Below are 24,718 nucleotides of genomic sequence, written 5' to 3'. Positions count from 1 at the left end.
TTCCGGAAGTTCGATCTCTTGTCATTGATCAGAATCTCTCTTTCCCACAATGGTTGATACGTCAAACGCTTAGTCTGCGACAACACAAAAACTGGGACCTTCTCACTAATCTGTTTACGTTTATTTGGGCAATATGGATTGCTCGTAATCACAAGATTTTCCGTCACGCGGTTATTTCTCCTGCTTTTGTCCATCATATATTGCAGGATTGGGTTTCTCGGAGTCTAGCAGTTCAGGATTTTCTCGCCTCTGCTCAGCCTTCTATTTCTCCTTTCCGTTTTCCTTATAGGTCTTCCGGCTTGCCTTTTTGTCTTCAAGGTTCTTTTGATGCCACTCATCATGTGTGTCTTTTGGTAGATGGCGCGTATTCCTCATGCAATAACAACGCAGGAGCAGGGTGGGTTTTCCGGGTGCCAGGCTCGGATACAGTGTTAGGAGGAGGTACTAGGGCTTTTATTTCTTCCTCTGCTCTTCACTCAGAGTTACAGGCTCTTTGTTGGGCTCTCAAGGCGGCTCACCGTCGTGGCTTTGATAACTTAATGATTTACACTGATTGCTCAGCCGTTCTCTCTATGGTTTGTAACAAACGGTGTTCGGACATCTCCTGTGTCTGGCTTTTTCAAGATCTTATCGACATCATTAGTCGATTCTCAGCCTGTACAATCCGCAAAGTTCCTCGGCAGTGGGTTGCTCCTGCTCATTGGTTGGCCGTTCATAGTCGTTGCCGTCGCTTTCTGTTATGGTCTTTCTAGTTGTGCTTGTTCTCTCGTTTTTGTTTTGTAGCTCGTCTTGTCAAAAAAAAAAAAAAACATCATAGAATTTTATGTTATTCACTTAAATAGGGACATAACATTCATATACTCTCCTCATACATGTGTGTTGGGCAAGTGGATTACAAATACATCCAAGACAGCCGAATTATTGGACCCATAAAGAACTTGGCTTGTCTAATTCTTTTCGTTACCGTTTTACTAACTTGGACGGTTATTGTGGACCATCACCACATACTTATTACCAATGAGCCAATGAACAACACCACATTTAGTAAATACCCTTGGCTAATGGCTATGGTCATTTTTTAACGACAAAATGTCGTTTTCAATTCGGGTTTGGATTAGGTCATTTCTTCTTCGATCTATCTATTATTAGAGTAATAAGTAATTTATCAAGTTTTCAACGTGAATATAAATTTTATTTCGATCCTTGTTTATCCAGTAAGGTCAATTCAAGTTGAGTCATTTCGTTATGAGTCAAATTCAAAATATTGTGGACATGTGCCGTGGGGCCGAGGCACAGTGTCCATTATTGCCTTATTGGCTCAAGTAGCTCTGCGTGTTTTAATCGTTGATAAGTTAAAAACAGGCTCTTCCAAGTTTTAACCAAACTACCAAAGTAGTGAAGCACTTCAACTATGGAGTGAGTAGTTGTTTAGAGATTAATTATAAATTAAACAAATTTGGGTCCCACAAATATTTGTTACTGGATTGGGCTTAGCATAATGGGCTTTTCAAATTTATCACGTACCTACAATTCTACAAAGTGTTGGACTGACATTGAAATAATAAAGGGACATGGTTGGGAACAAAATTATTTGTTTGCTGTTTATGTCCAAGCATATCTTTACTGTCTCAAGTGTCATGTCTTTACTACTCGACTAACTCCTATTGTTTCATACAATTTTACTTTATAGTTGTACGAGTGTTGTCCCTTTTCCGAAATTGATTGTCACATTATTCGAATTACTCTTACGCGTCTATGGTAAATAATCTAAGTTCTCGGGAGTACAAAAGACTAACTATAATATTTACAATTTTTGAATTATTGGAGATATTGTGTACATCAAGGATTTCAATATACCTCCTTTGATTCGACATTTTAAATTTTAAAATAAAGTATTATTATATTGAAAATAGAAAATACTGTAATTAAACAGTATATATCTAGTATGAGCATTACATTTGCCGATATTTTTTTTTATCTTGTTCAAAAGAACTAATATGAAGCAAACTAATGTAAAACCACACTTCATGTACACTTCTTTTTCTTAATGAACCTATGATTCTATTTATTGCATCATATCAACAATCAATCACCTTTAATCAACACTTGCAACTGAATTTGTGTAATACCTAAATTTCCTTAAATAATACTCCATACCTTATACTAAAATTTATTTTCCTAAGTCAATGTGAAGAGAAAGCTTATGTTTGAGGTCATCACCAATATGTAGAGTATGTTCACCCACTGGAATCCTTCTTACCCCAAACTCATCAGCTCTACTAAGATGCTTGCAAACATGTATGTTCATTTTTACGCGTTGCTTAGAACCCGCCAACACATGGATCCTCTTAAACCCGATAAGTTGCTTCTCGGGTGACTTGGTCCCCTCGGGTGGGGTAGAGAACACGAGGACCGTGTGTGATCCGTCAACCTTGCCCTTGTTCATCACATCAATGTGGAGGCCTAGAGAGGGTGCATTGTCACATTGTGCATGTAACACTTTTATAGCATTCTTGTTAAATGAGGTCATATTTGAATTGATGTATTGGTTGCCTAGGGGTACCATGACCTTGGTAGGTGCTTGGGCCAATGATTGGGTGAACCGGGTGTAACTTAGCCCAAATCCGAACGGGAACACAACCGGACCCCTATAGAAACGGTAGGTCCGGCCCGGGTATCCATTTGATGGGCTAGCCCTCATTGCTAGGTCAGTCATTGCAATCTTTGACACATAGCTTTGGGGGTACCATGTATTTGGTAACTTTCCTCCTATAAAAAAATTTGGAACATAAAAATTAGACACAATAATATATTCAACATAGTAAACAAAGAATTAGTACTACTAATTTTACTTTTTTTTTTTTACCTGGATTAGTTGTACCAAAGATGACATCAGCAATAGCGGTCCCACCAGCTTGACCCGGATAACCAACCCATATAATGGCACTAATCTTTGGGTCATTTTTAGCAAATGTGACATCAACAGGCCCACCACACATCAAGACCAAAATAGTTGGGCCTCTTGAGGCCAAGGCCACCTTTGAAATTAATTCTTGTTGGTGGCCCGGTAAAAGGACCGATGTTCGATCCCGCGCTTCGGCCTCAATAGATTGGTCCAGGCCCATTACTAGCACTGTTGCATCAGCATGAGCTGCTGCTCCTATTGCTGCCCCAAATTGTTGGTTGCTAGTACAAGCAACACCAATGCAACCTGCTTGGTGGATTGTTTTAGCATACCTTGCTATGCCTTGTACAGGTGATGTGTATCCACATGCCACACCTAGGGTAACATTATAAACATTAGTAACAAGCTTTTTTTATTACAAAGTACGGAGTATTTTTTTTTTTTTTTGGGTAAAAAATATACGAGTAGTAAAAAACTTACCGGCGTAGTTACCAATCATTGTGACCGTGGCATCGGCATTAGGCCCAATAACGGCAATAGTACGGTGGCGAGCAGTGGACAAGGGTAGTGATCGGGCCCGGTTTTGGAGAAGGACAATCCCTTGACGGGCTGCCTGGAGGGCTAGATCTTGATGGGCTGGGCTGCAGACATCTCTTGGGCCCAAGTGTGCAAATGGTTGGGCTGATAGTTCACCATCAAACATGCCTAGTCTCATTTGGACTGTTAAGGTGTTGGTTAAGGCATTGTTCACATCAGCCTCGGTCAATAATCCTCTAGCTACGGCGGCTTCCGTGTGGACTGCTAAAAAGGGCCCACAGTCCAAGTCCAAACCTATAAACACCATCGATTTTTAGTACTTGTAAAAAATTAAGTGTTTCAAATGTACGCAACTTTTTATCTACGATTATTAGTCTTATTACTACTAACCTGCTTTGATAGAATCGGCTGCTGATTCCTCGGGAGTCTTGGTGTAATGTTGATCATCATACATTACACCAACAGAATCACAATCAGATACGATATACCTAACAAAAAAAAAAACACAATTAATAATTAGAACTCAAGCCATGATTATAAACGAAAAATAAGATCAAAAGAAAATGAAAATTTTAACAAAATTCATTAAGCTTACCCATTGAGGCGCCATTGGCCACGAATAGTGTTACGAAGAAGATCAGGGTCAGCACAAGTAGGCTTGCCATTAACTTGGTTGTATGAGCACATCACACTAGCAACTCTTCCCTCCTGTACACAAGCCTTGAAGGGCACATTATATGTGTCTTCCAAATCTTGCTTGCTCACCTACGCACCAATTCAATTAATTGTTTCGTTACAACAAAACTATAGAATTTAGCATTGATAATTAAATTTTCATTAAATTAGTTCAATAATTAAAGTTTAAAATTATTTAAGGATTAGGTTGACGTTCAGAATATTTGTCCAAATAGTCAAAACTCAAAACACTGAAGGATGTATCATATTAAACTTATCAAAATTAATTATAATAATATTTGAAAATTTTAATTGGATATTCTTTTTAAATAATTTAATGTCCACAATTATCACTAGTCACTTATAATTATATTAAGGTGACATTGAACAAGTATCATCAAATTAAAAAGAAAAAATAAGGACCATCGAACAAATTTTTTTGTTTGCACACGATATAATAACTCTAGATTTTTAGGTTGGAAAATTGTGGGTGAAATAAATCCTTCAATATCATAGTATAGGCAAGAACAATCAATGAAGTTATGGATTTAGATAAACTTCGTTACAATAAATTCCTCTTAATTTGGTTGTTTAGGTTCTATCATTAATCAATAAAAAGATTGTCAAAGTTTTAATGAACAAGTGTTGCGTGCAAGAAATTGTACCTAGTTTAGCCTCAATATCAAATCAATCATACATCCAAGTATCCAACTATCTAAAGCATACATTATATTCTTTTCATTTGATTTATAAGTTATAACACTACAACAATTTATAATCAACTTTTTTTTAATATAAAGTTTTCATATGTCAACTTCCATATCAATAACGAACTTACGTAAGAAAATTCTTATCCAATTTATTATGGCAAAGTCTTATAAAATTTCAAGTACTTGTAACATGTGTGCCATAGTGATTAGTGAATGGAACTCACTATTGTTAGTTGTGTCTTGACTATTGATCCAGATACTGTTGCATTAGATATTGTGCTTGTACATATATATATCCAAAATCCTAATGATGGTGACATAATTATTTTCACTAAAGAAACCAATTTGTAAAACAATTGTCAAGCACTTTTTTTTTACACTCCATGTATTGAAGGATTGTGTCTAGTAGCTCTAAATAGCACAAGTTGTAAACGGTAAAGAAAAGTACATTTTGTTAACACGTTTTATAAACACGCTCTGTACGTATAGGTTGCACACTTTTAATGTGTGCATATATGACACAACACTATATCAAAAGTAAAAATCAAATGTTATCATGTTTAATATTTTTTTGTTATTACTTCTTTTTCATATGATATGATAAAAGGCAAAGCCAAAAAAAAAAAAAATAAGATTTCAAAGTGTAATTATTGAAATATAACCACTCGACTTTTACCAACAAAACAAACTAAAAACTACATCACCCCTTTTTAGTTAAAGAAAACTTCAATCTCTTTTTAGTATAGTGACAATATAATTAATTAAAGGGACCACAAAACCGTAAAGAAGATGACAACAAAACGTTTTAATTAATATAATAAACTATCTCATCGTTCAACTTTAGTTATCTTATTATTAATTCCGATCCTAACAAGAATGGTTATTATAACTAACAGGTCGAAGTCTAAAGGTGAGGTGAGTGTAAGAAAAAGGCGGCTTACCCGAGCATTAAAATGGAAACGATCAACACCATTCCAATTGTCAAGATCATAAGCAGTGTAATGCTTGCAACAAGCAGCAACCTTCAAACGATTCTTGTTGTAATTACCTTGAAGACCTCGAACGTAACTAGAAGCATAATGAGAAGCTAAAGTGGGGTCTTCTCCAGGAGTTTCTTGACCTCTACCCCATCTTGGGTCACGAAATATGTTCACATTTGGACTCCAATATGTTAATCCTGCTGTTCCTCCATTATACATTGCTCTTGCTTCATCTGACACTACCTGTTTTTTTTTTATTTCATCAACAATTTCATTTTCATTAGCAATTTTCAAAATATATATTATGTTAATCGAAAATTTGTCACCTTAATTTTGGACTTTTTTTTTGTTGCTACCTTGTTCATCATGTACATATTACATACAAAGTATACACGAAGTATGTCGTTAAAATGTTTGATAAGAACATATACACCTTTTGAGCTCATATATACTCCGTTTTTACTTTTAAAAAGTCAATAATATATTTGTAGTGACAACTTTGAAAAAACAAAGTTTTAACATGTTTTAAACGTGCGTATACAGACGTGGTCGCGCGGAAGGCTGACATTATGGAATGAAGGGAATAATCGAATATTTGCTGTAACTTTCAATTTTTTTTGTCTTTTTCTCTTATGCGAAGTATTATATAAACAACTGTACATTAATTGTACATTAATTACACTGATCGAACGAGAAATAATCATTTGTCGGTGCATCTAACGAAAAAGTAATGATAGATTATATTTTCTGCTTATTGGTGATTAACAACAAGATAAAGAAACAAAAGGGATTAGTAAAAAAAAATACTTGTATATGAAAGAGAAGTAAAAGGCATGAAAGAGGAAAATTCTACCTAACTAACTATACATACAAGTACTAAAAAAAACACCATGACTAGAGTTGTTGAAAAAGCGTGAAATTTAAAACACAAAATTACTTAATCAGAAAGAATATTATGGAGCAACCTAATTTTAAAAGAATTGATAGGTAAAAGCAACCCCAAAACAACATTTAAAAATCGATAAAAAGTATAAGTTGAGCATGCAAATTGTATACTCATAAATTCATAATGAGTACTCAGTAACACATGCTAGCCACTATTGCCAATTTGAGGCCAAAAAAATAGGTGCAAATAAACAAATTACTTATTCTAACTGTCAAAACTTGCATTATACTATCGACAAAAACTAATAGTAATAATTAAAAACTTTACCTTACACTTAAAGTGCACTATTGTAGCGGCGGATTCAGAAATATATGTAACGGAGTTAAAATAATGGATAAACTTTTTCAAATATTCCAATGTTACAAAATAAATTTGTAAATTTAAGTGGGTCAATTACTTTGTGAAAATAACTTACAATTAGCCATTTAGCGCCACTATACTTGAAGTATAAAGTATCGTGAAAAGACGAAAATACCCTTATGAAAAATTAATTGTGTGATCACGACTAGAGCTAAATTATTAGCAAGGCCAATAATGAACAAATTTCATGAGTCACGAGCTCTATTTTTTTTTTTCCTCTGTTTTGACCACTAATATAACTCTCTGCTAACTTAGCATGTTTGTCGTTAATTATTTACCACAACTACTCACTTTTTAATGTGGATTACGTGACTGCATGTTTCTGTTGCAAATTATTTTACTAATTTTCTTTTATACTTCGTAATTGTACGTAATTAAATGTCTAAATTTTATGAAGTACTCCGTATTGTTGAAATATTACATGGTACTACTCCGGCATATATAGTAAAATTCTATACGAATTTACAAAGTACTTCTTATAGTTACATTGATCGTAAATTTTTCCTAATTATTTTGAATTTAAGTTTAGAGATACCTTCATTTTATTGTGAAGTTGGATGTACTGTCTAATCTACTAACATACCTAAAGTAGATGTAATTAATAGTTGTTTAATTATGTATTAATTATAAAATTATGTTACTTTTGTCTTTAATCTATATCAACATGTACTCCAAAATTATGAAATTGCTAATGTACCATAACAAAGACCAATAAATTATAAACAGACTTACTTTATATTTTTTATTTTTCAATAAATTATAAACACATTCGTGGACCCTTTATAACAATGAAGGATTATTTTTCAATTATAGGACTTTATTTAGTTAAGCAAATTATACCCTTTAAAGAAAAAAAAAAAAAAAAAAAATCGTATGTATGTATCTCACCTGTCCTATAGCTTCCCAAAGAGAGGCATTGAAGGAAGCAGCAGTGGTGATGACTTGAGGGAAGCTGGTGGCAGCCGGGAAGGCGCCGCGGAACTTTGTTCCGGGTCCTACGTTGGACACCCCATGTAATGCCTCAGACCACCACTCATATCCACCTATTCCTAGGCGCGGCACAGGTGCCGCATTGTTCACTAGTAGTTTCACCTTCTCCTGCAGGTTCAACCTCCCGATAAGGTCTTGGACCCTGGCACGTATCGGGAGGTTGACCCTGCAAAAGCGCAGTGTCCGAGTCAGCCCGTTCTTTGGATCACATGCCAACGGGGCTGCTCGGACCTCTGCGCTACAAATAAAAACAAGTAACAAAAGATAGTGAAAACTATTACGAGACAACATAGTAATTCTTTTATTATTATTGTTATTGGTTTGTGGATAAGAAAAAATAATTATTATGTGTTTGTGAGAAATCGTAGCGAAAATGAGAGGGTATTTATAGAGAAGCGAAGGTAGCGCAAAGATATTGAGGAAATGATGTTTAAGTAGCTGGTTCATGGGTTGGATTTCCACGTCTTTGTGATAGTATTACAAAAATATCAATCAAAGGTTAAGTAAATTTTGCAAGTTGTAAAATTTCAGAGAAAAATAAAAAAAAATTTAAAAAAAAAAAAGAGAGAGAGAAAATTAGTGATTTTTTTAGTGAGTGAGACAGTATGACACGCACTTAGCACTTGTGATTTTTATTTTTTATTTTTATTTTTATTTATTTTTTGGTATGTAGCAGGAAATTGCACTTTTGCAGTCCAATGGAATAGTGATGAGGATATTATTTCTAATTTTGAAAAAAATTACAAGAAGTAATGATACAATTGTCAATACTGGTCCCAAAATTTGGAGAATTATTAGCCTTTAAATGTTATTTTTGGCTAATAGATTATATTATATCATTTATGGTTATTTCTTTTATTCAAGATTCATCATCAATTGACTATAAAAGGGAACTTGTTGGATGAATTTGCTCATATGATTGAGCATTTTATACTGATATGGTAACCTAAATAGCGTATTGTATCGTAAGCAATCGATCATATTCTAGTCTAGTACTACGTTACAAAGTTCATAAAATTTCGTCAAAGAACGCATTTAAATTTTAACGTGCATGCTCTATGTTTAAATATTTACCATAGGATATGATGACGTGATAAAGTTAAGTATATTTCCCTTACTCGGAAAAAAATAAAATTAAAAGGTGAGTATCGAATATCGATTGGTAAAACCCTGTTTATATTTGGACTCAAACAGCTCATTAATTTTGTACCTAATCTAATTTAGTTCATTTTAGACCATATATACTACACATTGCATTTTAAGTTTTGAAATGAGTTATAATAATGCAAACTTTAATTTACTATGATATATTTGTTCTTACACTTTTCTTTTCATATTTTGTAAATTATTATTTAAACACTTTTATTTGACTGACCAAACGCCTTTCTACCAATAAAACAAATGTTTACACATCGTTACTTCATAGTATAAATGCAGTGAGACATAGTTATTGAGTGAGGGATAGCTCAATGGTCCTTTCCCGATTTTAAATTATGGTGGGATCGATTTTCATCACCTCATCCTTTTGATGTCTTAAACTTCTCTTACCCTAAACATTTTATATCGTTCAACTTGATCAATTATTATCATTACGAGTAAATTTAATTTGAAAATAACCCAAACCGTAAATCGGCCCGTCTTTAAGTAGTGAACAAGTCTAAGAAAAACTAGGGGTACATTATTATTTTTATCAAACGTGGTGATGTTCACGGACGAGAAATTGAAAGCATCTTAATTACAATTGGTAAATGACGGCTACTATTGACTTAACAGTCTTATGTAGTCCTATAAACTAATATTCTTGCATATAATTTGACAATTAATTAGACCATCACTCTCTGTTTAATTTAATTACACATATACTTTGTATATATGATGACTAGATTATTGTTATTATGATAAGATAAAGTATATTTATTCCTTGCCTAACTGTGTTAATCTATTTTAATTTGCTGCCTAATATTAGTTCTTTGAATCGGAATATAAGTTAATGTCACCCAATGTTATCATCAATTTGAATCCACTCTAATTTCTTGTCAAAGCTGACAATTTATACAAAATAGAATTAAAAATAAAAACAGATAAAAAAATAAATACTTTACTTAGTTTCCATTATAATTATAGGTCTATATTAGAATTGTATACAAGGAGAAGTTAGACTTGTAAATCATGTAGCTCAAGTTTTGTCCTTCATTTACCGTATTGTGTAATATAGTTTCTTATTTTCATATAAAGCATACTCCGTATCATACTAGATTAGATTTTCTTATTACAACGAACAAGCTAATTAGTACAAGTATTCAATTTCTCTAATTCTTCGCTTATCAGCAATAATAAAAAGTCACACGATACTTTTTTGTTGTATATGGAGTAGTAAATAAATATTACGAGTACTAATTTAAGTTAAGTAAAAAAATTCAAATAAAAAATGTAACCATATTTTAGATGAAGAGTACCTAGGCTAGGCTGATACAATATCTTTTCAGTTTTCACGAGTTATATGTACGTCACATTTATAAGAAAAATGCGACGAACAATTAGTGGTCGAGAAGTTCACGAGTGAAATCATAGGCAAAGAATATTATTGGTGAATTAAATTAAGCTCTAAAAGTGATGAAACAGCCAAAAAGTTGAGGCACAATTCACCATTGTTGATTTCGCAAAAATTCAAGATAATAATTTAACAGAGTTGGTAATTTTTTTGTAAACACGTGAAATTTGGTCGCTCTAAAACAAATTTCTATCACGGTTTTTACTTTTTATTTTTCTTACTGACTTTCTAATTAAGTTTCTACTTTTTAGCCATTCACCTCCTTTTAACTCTCGTGGTAATTTATAAGTCTGAGAAATGTGAGAATGACATCACATAAACAAATTAATCAAAATATACATTTTCTAAGCTAGCTTTAAAAAAAATTGTGTAAAAAATTCATCCAAATTTACCTTAAATAACAATAGGATTAGAGAAGTACTCCTTTTGTCCTTAAATACGAGTATTATTGTATGTGTATATTTAAACAATCGTACGTAACTCAATTTTAACAAACATTTATTTTCGTACTTTAATTTGTATTTATCTTTTAGTAGGTAGAAAGAGCGGTCTTACTTTAGCTGCTTCAAACTTTAAAAATTAGGGGGGGAGGGGGGGGGGAGGTCGGGAGGGTAGGGAATTACCGGACTAGGGATCGGATCCTGCACCCTCAAAGTACTCCCAGTGGGAATGCATATAACATATTTGCTTATAAATTAAGCTAAGCTTGGCAAACTTTAATTGAAATTAGGAATATGCAATCAACCACTACTACTAATTGATCGAACTAAGCATGCATGCCATTAATACCAAGTGGGACAATTAGCGTCGAGTGGTTGAAAGATGGGATATATAGGCCAATAATTTGCTCTATATACATTCTAATTTCTATTCTATGTTTTATAAATTAAATTTAATGAAGTCCTTAAAATTGTATGGATATAAATTAAAAATCAAATGATGGTCCTTTATTTCTCTTTATTTATTTTCATCACATACCTTTTAAAGGTCTAACTTAATGTCTACTCTAGTCTTAGGTACGAATTGAATTAATATTCGAAGGGGACAAAAACTCTAAAATTTCTTTGGTAAACTCATTCTGTTTTCCTCAAGTTGGTTGCGCATCAAAATCAACCGGTAAATCATGGGAATCATTAAACTTTTAAATAATAATCTCATCATTTAATTTACTTGTTATGGGAGGCTATACTTAAACATAAGCATCTACAAGTCATTTGTTTTTTTTTTTAATCCTTTTATCAAACGTTGGTTATAGGCCGGCGACTGCCTAGAGAAATTACCATGAAAACCTACCACACATCTTTTTCTATCCACGAGAGTCGTGACCATACAAAGCTATTTGAAAATATTAAACTAGTGATATTATTGACAATATTACATCACATATGTTGACTTTTACACTATTTACATGCTCAAAATTATCCATTTAATATAATTTACATTTCAAAATAATAAATTAAAATAAATTACCCACGAAAGCATTATAAAAAGATTTCCATTAGGAATAATAGCATATAAAATTTGCGAATCTTAGCTTAATAAAAGTTGTTTATCCAAATTAAAGCTAAATAGTATAATGTTTGAGATCTTTTGTTATAATAATTGTTGCTTTAAAAAGTGGTCAAGTAAAGTTTGCTCATTTGGACTAATGACAACAGGTAATGAAAGGAAGAGAGAATTGTGGTTATAATTTAAGGCATTATGGACCTATTGGAATTCGATATCTATTTGACAAATGCTCTCTTTTCATCCAAATGAGTAAACGACGTGAGCCGCCGTCTTTTTTTTTTTTTTTTTTTGTTTAAAAATTAAATTAAAATAACCTTGTTATCACTTTCATATTGAATGTAAAAGTATAATTGAAAAAATTACTACGGGCCTGTTCTCTTACATTGAAATTCAGTTCAGTTCAGTTCAGCTCAGTTCAGTTCAGTTCAGTTCAGCTCAGCTCCTAATTTCCTTCTCTTAAAATATTCATTTCAGTTCAGTTCAATTCAATTCAGTTCAACTCAGTTAAATTTAGTTCAGTTCAGTTCAGTTCAGCTGAGTTTAATCAATGAGAACATGCCCTACATAGGATGCTTGTACATGCATTTCAAGATTTGTGCTTCAATAATCAATTATGAGTGGAGGGATGGTTAATCCCTTCATATCCCCTTCCCCCACCCGAGTAGGGGGAGGGAGGGGGGAGGGGGAAATTCAATCATCACCCTCCTTTTTGTGATGGGAAGAGCCATTATATCTTACCGTTTAAAAAATAAATAAATAAAAAATTAACCTCAATTTAACTTTATTTATTCGCTAACCTTTGTCTCAGCCATCTAGACATGCATAATACTTTGTATCATATATGCTCAATATTTTCCAATAAAGTAGAAAAAAAATGTTTCATACTTTTTTTTTTTTGGGACTCCATATACGTTTAATGAATTAGTGTGTTCACTATTCTATTTAACACTACTTGATCCATTTAATTTGATTCCTATAGTAATTTTGGTAGGGACTTACTAAAGTATTTCTTACACGTAAAGTTGCACGTCCTTTTAGCTAACAGACGGCTTTCCTATCCAAAATACATGCAATCATCTAATGATCTAATCATGTAATTAATCTTTACATGAGCCATTGCATAATTATGTTTGATCTAATCTAGTTGGCCATGAAATTGATGTCTGGCTAGGGTTAAAAGTTTTTCATAGATTACTAGCTTTTTCTCCTGTATGATGCACAAATTATTGTGGAGTAATATATTAATTTTAAAAATTATATCCGTGATTGCTTCACGTCTTTACTTATGAGAAAAATATAGAGTTTATTTGGGAGATGATAGTCATAGAAATACTAAATTACTATGTGTAATATGAAAGAAACAACATACTCCATGAAAAATGGTATTATGTAAGTGTATGGAATAACGTGGCGTCTGGTGTATGTGTTTCTAAGAATTACTTGTTGTATAGATATAAATTCTCTAATTTTACGACGTTATCATATAATACGAAGATGAAGGAGACAGGGGGTGAGCCTTCAACTACCAGACTAACAGCAACCTGGACCATGTTGTCTGTAATGGAAGCTGATCCAAAAACTAGGATTTTGTATCAATCCAACTATCATGGCATCATCCACATAAATGTTTATTTTTAACACGAAAGAAAGAATAAAATATAATTAAAAAAAAAATGAAAATGGACTTAACTACCAATTGTGGGCCTAACCTTAGCCCATAGTCCAAACACATAAGATTTAAAGGGGGTTTTGGGACCCTCCAAATACAAGATTATGAGAAATTTTTTGGGATTAGATAAGATTAATAAAAGAAAGAATTAAAAAAAAAAAAAAAAAGGAATATAAATAAGTAAGGCCCATCTATTCATCTCCACAAAAGCCACATCCATGCATAACGGTCGATCTAAATTCAAGATGCTAATGAGTAATTTCAACCACCTTTGATAATTTTCTTGTCAATTTTATAAGTTGATGCTTCATAAGTTTTGGATGGTGAGTTGTTTGACAAAGCAAGGTTGTTGATCATTATTTGATACCCCATTGGCCCCTTATTAATGTTATGTGTCCTGTGTTACTTTAGAATGTATTTAAATTTAACTGTATGTAATCTTGTAAAACTTAACAAAAAGTTAAATGCATGTATTAGTGTTATTGATAATTGTCACACCCAAGTATAGATATGAATTTTATGATGTCTATTTCATAATTTATGCACCCTTGTTGAAAAATTTATAGATATAAGATAAATCTAGATTTGCCCTTCTCTTCCGTGTTCAGATTCAATTATATCATATGATTGTTTTGCTGTTTCTTTCCCTTTTCATATTGCTACTTTTATTCTTTACGTATACTCGATGTCTAAAATTATACAAGTACTTAAATTTAAAATAAAATCTACTATGTTTTTTTTCATTCGTTGTAATTTACAAGGCCTATTATTGACTATCACACAATATACAACCCGCAATAATCTTCCAGCACGCAATAGTTTTTATTTTATTTTTTATTTGTATATTTTTTGAGTCGACCCCAAATCATTTTGGTACTAAGACTTTGTTTTTGTGGTTGTTTTGTGAGGCTAAAGTGCTATATCATATCAAACTGAAACTTCATACAGGTCACCCGACCAGGATTAATAACCAAACCCCTTAAAAACGAGGGGAACCAGTAAGAGAATTTCCACCCCTAAAGCGTCCTTAGTGTAATTGATCACATAACCTCAAGATGATGAGATGTAGAGTACATACAACCCTTTCTACCGGACCAAGTACGGCTATATTTGTGAGGTCTTTGAAGAGATTCGTTACTTTATTTGTGTACATAACTTATTTTTGTATATCCACATCAATGAATAGAATTGTGGATAGAGAAGATAGTTATGCCAACTAAGCTAAAGTATAATATAATAAACCCAAATTCTTATCATCAATTCCATTCCAATTTGCATGGGAACCTTAGACTTGGTATAGTGATGGATATATCGCTCAAACACCGCAACCTCACAATAATACATAGCTACATTTAATATAAGATCATATCCATCGCTTTTAAACAGATTGAAGAGTAGTGTCGTCTACACATATATTATATGTTAAAAGATAAAATATAATAAGAGATATAGATTGCTTGAGATCTCATCTATCATTAACCTAACACATGCAATGCCCAATGCCGTCTTGCATCTTCAATTTTTGGGATTATTTTAAGAATTTAATTTGTGTCTCGTAATAGGTTTAAGTCGAGATGTGGATGTCAATTGGTAAAGCTAGTATGTAGGACTGTACGCGTTAAGTCATTTTTCGAAGGTGATTGCTAATACAAGTATTGACCTCGTATTGAATTATAATGATCACTATCTATATGATTCCCTATACATACACAATTATATATTTGAAAAAATTTAGATTTGAATTGTTCAATATGTGATTATAGATACAAACACACATTTCCTTCAATTCTCGAGGTTATTTAAAAACAAATATATTAAATTGAGATATACTGATATAGATATCAATTAGCTTAACTTATATGTAGATGTTAAAGTTATCTTTGAAAGATAATATCTGATACGAGTCAATGTATTGTTGACCTTATATTGAGTTATATCCCTATCTTTATGGTCCCCTAAACATAGGATTATATATTAAAAAATATAAAGATTTGAATGAATCAATTTGTGATTATATATAGATAAAAACAAAAATCACTATCACTATTTATGACACTTGTAGAAAATTTTCACGCCATGTCATATTAAAAAATTTTATTTATTTGAGGGAGGTTGGGGGGTTATACTTTAAAGCTTCTTTTACAGTATATAGATGATAGATCATTTAACCCCGTAACATGTTAAAAGAAATTAATCCTACTAAAGGACATTTTGGGCATCTATGAACCATATTAATACTTAGTATTAAAAATGAACATGTTTATCGTATAGAGCCTAGACCAGCTAATTCTATGTGGTCGAGTCAACTTCAAGCTAAGAGGAAAATTGGGCTTTGGTTCATCTTTGCAAAGCTTATCGGACCAGGCCTAAAGTGATAAGGTCTAATTAATAAGAGAACATGTTAATCTTGGACTCTTGGTGATCCAGTGATCCTTCTTTTAAGTCGCTTGTCACTTTGATTAGCACCTATTCTATCTTTTTTTTCCTTGATTAAATAATGACTACTTTGAACTCTATGACTCGAGTATACTAATTACTTGTGTTTTGCATAGAATAGTCTAAATTTGACTTTGATGTCTATCTTCGACTTTCTTTATCTTGGTTTTCTAGTCTTGTGTGGAGCTTCTAAGTTATAATTTACTAATTGTGGAGAATTCTAGGCTACGACGTTGATGGTTCAAATCATCATTTGTAGATTAATTAATTCTATTACTCATAATTGTATGAGCTAATTTGGAGTAAAGGGTCCTTATTATATGAGGAAAGGGGTGTCATTATAAATTAAATCTAAATACGTAGTATATACAATTATTAATACTTTGAGTAAGCAATCAAGTGCTATAATCCATATTATCCGTCTACGAAAAGAAAATATACTAAGGGTCTATTCTCATTGACTGAAATGAACTGAACTGGACTTAACTTATTAGAGCTGAGCAGAGTTGAACTGAACTGAATTTAATTGAACTGAACTTATTAGAGCCGAACCGAACTGAACCGAAATGAATATTTTATAAGAGAAGGAAATTATGAGCTGAACTGAATTGAAGTACTGAACTGAATTTATTAGAGCTGAACTGTACTAAACTGAACTTATTAGAGTTGAACTGAACTGAAAATAATTGTATGAGAACAAGCCCTAAATGGCTAACTTCTCCATAAAATATGGTCAAAATTTCATATATACTCAATACTCTTAAGTCTTAATCAATACGGAGTAGCCTATAAAGATAATTATGTAATTTCACAAGGATGCAATGCAATTACGATTGTAGGGGTGGTGTTCATGAGAACAACTTAGTTAGACAAACCGGCAACTCTAAAGGAACAAGGCAACAACACTAGTTGTTAGTTCAGTAGTTTGTAGTTCCCTTGTATCATTGGTCATTTAAATCTTTATTTAGTCATGGATCTCCTAGTCTTAAATCCGTAACAAATTAGTAATGATAAGTTGTTCAAGTCTAATCGTTTAGTCTCCCTGAACCAAGGAAGGAGTTCAGTCGTGATTCCGATCAGTACCTTCTGGGACTCGTGTGAGTCTGACCAACTTATGTACTTGTAAGTAGTAACTACATACAGCACGAGGAATAATACATTCCTCGCTAGAGGTGCCAAATTTTGCACATCCCAACCATCACAACTGTCTACAACACACCACCAATAATTTGACGAGGTAACACCGCAAACTAGCCTAAGTACCACCAGATTCACCACAAGCACCACCACACCGATCATTTGACCTAGTGACTCATACACTACTACAGAAGCAACTTCTCAAAACCAATCATACGAAGTACAATGATTACCAACGCAGGCTACACAGGTTACAAAACTATGAATGATAAAAGAAATTAAAGCCATCTTAATTATTTTATTTGAATGATGCTTCTCGATTGCTAGTAGAATGCTACTCGGTTCCTGGATTGCCCATCCAACTACCAAATCCACAAACTGAATTTCAATTCTCATATATCATTGCCAAATCCATCAAAATCATCATTACAAATATGTAGTAAAGATAGTTCAATCAATAACAACACAAAACAAAAAAATTTACAATGTTATACAAAGAACAGGCCTTCTTTTGTGCTTTTTTACCTGGGAAGGGCAGGGTAGGATCGGACAATGTTGTAAAACAGTAAGCACATTTATAAAAATTGCTACTTATTTCAATAATTAAATAAAATATAGAAAAGAGAATAAGAACAAACTCAACAAAGGTAAAACATCAGAGGGTACACTTACAGTCGACTCTTCTTCACAGGTCCCATCTCTTTAGCTTTTGTTCTCAATACATGCTTCTGTATCTTTCCCGTTGCAGTCTTTGGCAAGGGACCAAATACAACAGATTTTGGAACCCAGTAAGCGGGCATTTTGGCCCGACAAAACTTCATAATGTCCTCAGCCAGACGCTGCTGATTCGATTGATCAACATCCGGCTTCAAAGTGATAAATGCACAGGGGGACTCCCCCCACCTCTCATCAGGTCTTGCAACCACTGATACCTCCAATATAGCCGGGTGAAAGTACATAACATTTTCTACTTCCACACTACTAATATTTTCACCACCAGATATGATAATGTCCTTTGATCTGTCTTTAATTTCAATATAGTTATCAGGGTGTTTCACAGCTAGGTCCCCGGAATGGAACCACCCATTTGCAAAAGCCTCCGCATTAGCTTTGGGGTTCTTTAAATATCCCTTCATCACTGCATTCCCTCGGAAAACAATTTCCCCAACAGTCTTCCCATCAGCGGGTACCGGTTTCATGTCTTGAGTGTTGACAACGTCAAGACCTTCTAAACCAACATACCTAACACCTTGCCTTGCATTAAGGCGAGCTTGTTCTTCTGGAGGAAGAGAGTCCCACTCAGGCTTCCATGCACATATAGTAGAGGGCCCATAAGTTTCAGAAAGCCCATACGTATGGGCAACACGGAAGCCAATACGGGACATTTCAAAGAGCACAGAGGGAGGCGGGGCAGCACCAGCCGTCATGACGTGCACAACATGTGGTAGAGGAAGGATTTTATCCTCTTTTTTGGCATTGACAATAGTGTTGAGCACCACAGGAGCCGCACAGAAATGAGTTACTTTGTGTTTGGCGATGGCTTGATAAACTCCCTTAGCAGTCACCTAGAATAGAAAGGCCACAAAGAAGTGTACAAGTAAGGCACAAATATATATTACTATACAAGTATACAGGAAATGTCCAAATGAAAATAACAATAACATACTAGAATTTTGGAATGTAAAATCATGCTGAGTTACACTTATAACTAATTTTTGTATTCTTTCTCAAAAAAGCATGCAATTCTAAGTCAATAAACTGTTATTTTAGAAAGGCAATATAAATTTTAAAGCAACTATCACAGAAGCCCCTAGAACTGATAAGTTTACAAGCCAAACAATACGAACACAACCATCACATTGATGGTTCAACACAGATTTACAGACATGCTGTTACAATGTACCCCAGTTAAATTTCCTTCCATTAGATTTGTCATTTGAAAGGTTACTCTTAATCCCAACAATGAATATTATCAATGAGAAAACATACAACATTATCCCAATACCTCTAAAGAGGCTCGTGTCTAGTTTTTTTTCTAAAAAAAAGTGTATATTGTTTAATAAACCATCTTAATTTAGTTTGTTGCAATACAAAAGTTTCAAAACCTTTCATTCTAATTATAAATGGATGTCTCCAACTCTCCACTCTCCACCATGAGCATGAAGGACCTACTGAGTTATCAGTTATGGTATACTAATTGAATCATTAATCGTTATTAAAGATTCATAAATAATGGCATAATAAAAACACAACATTATAACTCAAAAATAAAATAAGTTTTAACATTAGCTAATTCTACAGAAAGCAGCAAAAAGTTTAAATGTATTATCCAAATTCTTATTAGAGAAAGGCCATGCGGTTAGACAAAGCCTTTTTCTGCAGGGAAAAATACTAAATGCAATGTCGTCATACTGCACTATTTAGAATATCTAGGCTGCTAATATTAACTGACCGTCAAGCAAAGATAACCCCTCATTTAGAATCAATATAAAAGAACACAATGAGTATAGCAAAAGTTAAAACATAGCGGACTCCAATTTCAAGAGGGGACAGGTGAAGGCCGTGTATATAAAACTGTTCAGATGAAAGCAAATTGAATTACCTGCCTAAGACATATACTGGTCCCACACATAGCAGCTAGAGTCCAAGTGTAGCACCATCCATTACAATGGAACATTGGAAGAGTCCAAAGGTAAGTAGCTCCCTCAGTCATGTTCCAGACTAGAGCACAACTCAGGGCCATGACATAAGCTCCGCGGTGATGCAAGACCACACCCTTAGGGCTTGCGGTTGTTCCAGAAGTATAACCTAGTGTAATACTCTGCCACTCATCTTTTGGTGGTTGCCAAGCATATTCTGGGTCACCTGTCTCCATGAACTTTTCATACTCAATGGCACCTCTGCTCAATGCGTATTGGAGTCCTTTAGGATCACAACTTTCATCAGCTATGACAATCAAAATTGGTGGCTTAAAGTTGCCTTTGCTTGTATCAGCCACTATTTTCAATGCTTCCTCAGCCAAAGTAAAGAATTCTTGGTCCACCATTACAACTTCTGAAGCAGAATGGCCAAGCAAGAAAGCAATAGTCTGTGCATTAAGCCGTATATTTACCGTGTTCAATACTGCTCCTGACATTGGAACTCCAAAATGAGCCTCATATATGGCTGGAATGTTAGGAGCAATAATTGATACCTGTTTGTAAAAATCTAGACATATTCAGCAACATTCCAGCAACAAAAGAATTTGTAAGTGAAAAAACAAATGTGATTCAAGGATCACCACACAAAGACAAAATGCATTTTAGAGATCTATCAACCTCTGTTTTTCAAAGTTAAATGCAATGGATGTATTGCTTGTGTAGCAACATGAACTTGATGATTTCACCTTCTTATTTTAGATGATTTTCCTTAGTGTAAACTACCTAAATATAACTCATACTCAAGTACTCCGAATATTATTATATACACCCAAGTGCATGGTGCACCCAAGGGTATTTTTTTGCTCATTTGATGATTGAATGAGCTTAGGAGCACTATGCACCCGAGTGTATATAAGAATCTTTCCAAGAACTCAGCCACAATACATAATCAACTCCGTTGCCTAAGTCTAAAATGCTACACATTGCCAAGAGCTCAAACACAACGAACTCAAACACGATGAATGATTTCCAACCAATACAATCAAGACCAAAGGGCTGGCTATCACTAATCACAAAACCAATCCATCATCCAACTTTTCCAAGTACAATTTTCCTGAAGTAATGATTTTCGATATCAGTTAACTACAAGCTTTATTTCACCAGAATTATCAGTCAATCCAATATATTATGCTTCAACCCATTTATTAGCAATAAATTTTTAAAAGTGACTACAGAATTATGTAGGATAAATTTAAATATGTATGTACTTCATACTTAATATAAATTTTACATATAAGTTCAGACCAACTAAAAAAAGGAGTATATATTTTGATCCTTTCATAGTTTCATACCATCCAATCCAAATTTTTTTTTTTTTTTTTTGAGGGAACCCAACACTTCTTTACTACTCCTAATATGAACATTGATAACAAAACTTAATTAAATACGAGTAAGAAAATAATAATAAATGAATCAAACTTGGCTAAAAGCTCAGAATTAATTCGCATAACCACCATAAATAGTTCTACAGTGTTCTGTCTTATACAAAGCTCATTTCATATTCTTTGTCATATGCAGACCGTTAATTAATTTTCGTATTTATTAAATGAAGTGCAATAATTGTAACTAATAACTCTTTCTCAAAATCATTAATAATTAAATACTAGAATATACTCCCTCTATTTTAATTAAATAACTGTGACAAGAAGATTGTCAACTTAGTCACGAAATTTAGGAAGGGGCACAGTTCATAAAGGCGGCGAAAGTAAAGTTGATCCATTGAGTTTTCCAGCAAAACAAAAGCTAACACCTATTTTCATACAACTATTCAATAGCATTTTTAGTCAAACATTAGCTACTTAATTCTATGGTTTATGATACTTATCAAGATCTCATGACGCATCAATATCAAATAAAAAATTTACAATGATCTCTTACTAACTAAGACCTTCGTACACCAATCATTCAATATGGCTCTATTCTTTACGTATTTTCCGTGATATTAGTTCAAATAAGCTTTTATCATTAATATTTTTAAGCATGAAATGTATATAATTTTGTTTTAATACACAATTGTAGTAAATTTGTAAATAATTATCGTCTAAAATTAGTATATGAATCGCGTAAAAACCATAATGTAGCAATTAAATCCAAGTTAAATATAGTAAATTTATAATACGGACTAGGGGTGATTATTGGATAGGGTAACCCAATGATAATTAGGTCAGGATCAAACTTAAAAGGGCTTTTAATGGAGGGTCTTTAATGAACAAGGCACTTATTGGGTAGAATCAATAAAGAGCCAAAATATTTTTTTCAATTTAATTGATAAAAAAATAATGTAAAAATAATTACATAGGTAAATTTGTATTCATATATAATGGCTTTGTCCAATATTTATTTTAATTGATATTTTGTAGGCTGGCTCATTATTGACCTACGACTAGCATTGGCCCGACCCGATATTGACCCTATAGATGTGACCCTTTTTGACCCGACCCTAACCCAACCCACCCGATAACCAGGCCTAATACCGACTATGGAGTATTTCGTATAAGGAGTATAGCAAAGTCAACGTAGCCCGGCCCGGCCCAATATAACTGAATTTGGGAAGAATATTTGGCCCATAAATCTGGGTTTGACAGGCCCGACCCATTTAAGAATTTGGGCAACCTAAAGTTAAAATTTCAGTTCCACCTGAAATTGGCAGAAATAGCGAGTTTAAACACAGCCTTTCCAGCCCAATTTGGGCCCGAATCACCTTATGACCCGGCCCGGTCCATTATGTAAACAAAACACTACACTGCTGTATATGGTAAAATGTTGATATTTATGTTAAATTTAATTTCCTAATGAATACTCCATTACAAATTAGGCAATAAAACACAATTAAAAAATAAATTTTTTTAAAAAAAAACTACTCGTACTTATCCTTTGACTTTTTTTTTAATTAAAATAAATTCAATCCAATAATACAACATCTACCAGATAAATCAAAACTAATTACTGTAAATTAATTTTAATTAAACTAAAAAATAGTAAAAAAAAAAATGAAAATTGGAGAAGATGAGGATTACCGTAGAACCAGCAACGATGTTACGGCGAGAAAGAGCGGAGGCAAATTGACGGCAACGATGATAAGTTTGAAGCCACGTGTAACGAAGAGAGCCGTGGATTATGGAAGTTCTGGTGGGATGAACCGTAGCAGCTCTTTCCAAGAACCAAAGAGGAGTGAGGGGTGTGTAATTTGCTGGGTTTTTAGGAAGATCATCAATGTCCTCCATTTTTTCTCTCTCTCTTGTTGCCAGAAAAATGGGAGATTGTTGAATATTTTAGTGGAGAGGAGAGAGAAAGAAGGAATATGACTATATTGATGCCACTTTTGGTGTTGGTGAACAATAGAGCCGATGGACGAGTGTTTATATATTGGTACTACTAGTACTGGTGTGAGGTGTCAATTCGGATAATCAGATCAACTCTGATGAGGTCGGGTCGGGTCGAATAAATTTTTTAAGTTGAGTTATACTTAATTATTATGTTCAGGCGAGTCTATATCTGAATCAAATATTTTTCAGATCGGATCGATGTGCTTTGACGCCTCGAAATAGTGTCATCTTGTCTGCGTGGATCGGGTGCACAATAATTTTATTTGTTGATTTTAATTTATTTGAACTTATACTCCTCTCATATATTTTTAAGTAGCTATACGTATTAGAGCTTGACATAAATATCAGCGTATAACTTTAATTAATTATACCTTTAATTATCAATAAGTATAATTGTATAAATTAAGGAATATTAATAATTTATTCATTGCTACGATTTGGTATCACGAGTAGATCGAGATGTCAAAACCTGTCCGATCCGATCCAAAACCAACTCGAAAAATAACCAATTTAGATTTCAACTCATAAGAACCCAATAATTTAGCATGACTCCAAGTTTGAAATCCGATTTGATCCGACTCACCGAATTCAACCCGAATGGCACCTCTACCCACAAGACTATATTTTTTTTTTCTTATGTATAATTCACAAACATTGGTCAAAATGGATCGAATCAATAATGCAAAAGTGTTAAGGGAGTGTATTATAATTTAAATGTACAATTAATAATGAAAACTCTATTATTTATTTTCCCAAACCGAATTTTATTTATAAAGTTAGTTTCAAATGTAGGATAAATAAATGGATATTTGGTAAGTAAAAAAAAATGATGCAAAATAGTCCATAATTGCATGTTTCAAGTTTCAAGTCAATAAATAAATGTTTGATTAAGTGAGAATAATTTCAATTTGGAAAAAAAAAAGTTTTAATCTATAAATATTAGTTGTTTCAAAGAACAACTATAAAAAGAATCAATATAAATAAATTTTAATCAGTAAAATTAATTTTGGCTTAGTAAAAATAATTTCAATTCATTAAAAATAATCTCAATGTAGTAAAAATAAGGTGAAAAATAGGGCCTACGGGTCTGTACACTTTAGCGTAATTTCAGTTCAATTCCAATCAATTGAGTGCAGATCCTAATTTCCTTCTCTAATAAAATATTCATTTCAACTAAATTCAATTCAGTTTAGCTCTAATCAGTTCAGTTCAACTTTAATCAGTTCAGTTGAGTAAATGTGAGCATGCCCTAAATGATGCTTATATAACAAGACTCAAAAGAATTTAA

General features: G+C 33.1%; 2 protein-coding genes across 2 annotated transcripts; both read right to left on the bottom strand.

Annotated features, from left to right (window-relative positions):
• Positions 1–1,873: 1,873 nt before the first annotated feature.
• LOC145562855 (beta-D-xylosidase 1-like) lies at positions 1,874–8,475 on the bottom strand. Its single transcript, XM_081623272.1, has 7 exons — positions 8,002–8,475; positions 5,769–6,050; positions 4,038–4,207; positions 3,833–3,930; positions 3,386–3,736; positions 2,867–3,280; positions 1,874–2,769 (listed from the first exon to the last, which is right to left on the bottom strand). Exons 1-7 carry the CDS (start codon positions 8,392–8,394, stop codon positions 2,171–2,173), a joined length of 2,307 nt encoding a protein of 768 aa, XP_081479398.1. The 5' UTR covers positions 8,395–8,475; the 3' UTR covers positions 1,874–2,170.
• Positions 8,476–17,784: 9,309 nt separating this feature from the next.
• On the bottom strand, positions 17,785–23,430 carry LOC145562854 (acetate--CoA ligase CCL3-like). Its single transcript, XM_081623270.1, has 3 exons — positions 23,122–23,430; positions 20,008–20,598; positions 17,785–18,970 (listed from the first exon to the last, which is right to left on the bottom strand). The coding sequence occupies exons 1-3, from the start codon at positions 23,326–23,328 to the stop codon at positions 18,074–18,076; spliced, it is 1,695 nt and encodes a 564-aa protein (XP_081479396.1). The 5' UTR covers positions 23,329–23,430; the 3' UTR covers positions 17,785–18,073.
• Between the last annotated feature and the right edge of the window lie 1,288 nt (positions 23,431–24,718).

Source organism: Chenopodium album, chromosome 10 (assembly GCF_948465745.1).
Source record: "Chenopodium album chromosome 10, dcCheAlbu1.1, whole genome shotgun sequence".
Classification (NCBI taxonomy): domain Eukaryota; kingdom Viridiplantae; phylum Streptophyta; class Magnoliopsida; order Caryophyllales; family Amaranthaceae; genus Chenopodium; species Chenopodium album.
Note: the sequence above shows the minus strand (reverse complement) of the source record. Positions and strands in the feature narration are given on the sequence as shown.

Excerpts from the sequence above, each read along its gene's own strand:
- LOC145562855 (XM_081623272.1), bottom strand. The coding sequence starts at position 8,394 with ATGTTGTCTCGTAATAGTTTTCACTATCTTTTGTTACTTGTTTTTATT. Across the intron at positions 6,051-8,001 it reads TTTGGGAAGCTATAGGACAG|GTAGTGTCAGATGAAGCAAG; the intron begins GTGAGATACATA and ends AAAAAAAAACAG. Across the intron at positions 4,208-5,768 it reads GTTTCCATTTTAATGCTCGG|GTGAGCAAGCAAGATTTGGA; the intron begins GTAAGCCGCCTT and ends ATTGGTGCGTAG.
- LOC145562854 (XM_081623270.1), bottom strand. The coding sequence starts at position 23,328 with ATGGAGGACATTGATGATCTTCCTAAAAACCCAGCAAATTACACACCC. Across the intron at positions 20,599-23,121 it reads ACATCGTTGCTGGTTCTACG|GTATCAATTATTGCTCCTAA; the intron begins GTAATCCTCATC and ends TTTTACAAACAG. Across the intron at positions 18,971-20,007 it reads CCAGTATATGTCTTAGGCAG|GTGACTGCTAAGGGAGTTTA; the intron begins GTAATTCAATTT and ends TTTCTATTCTAG.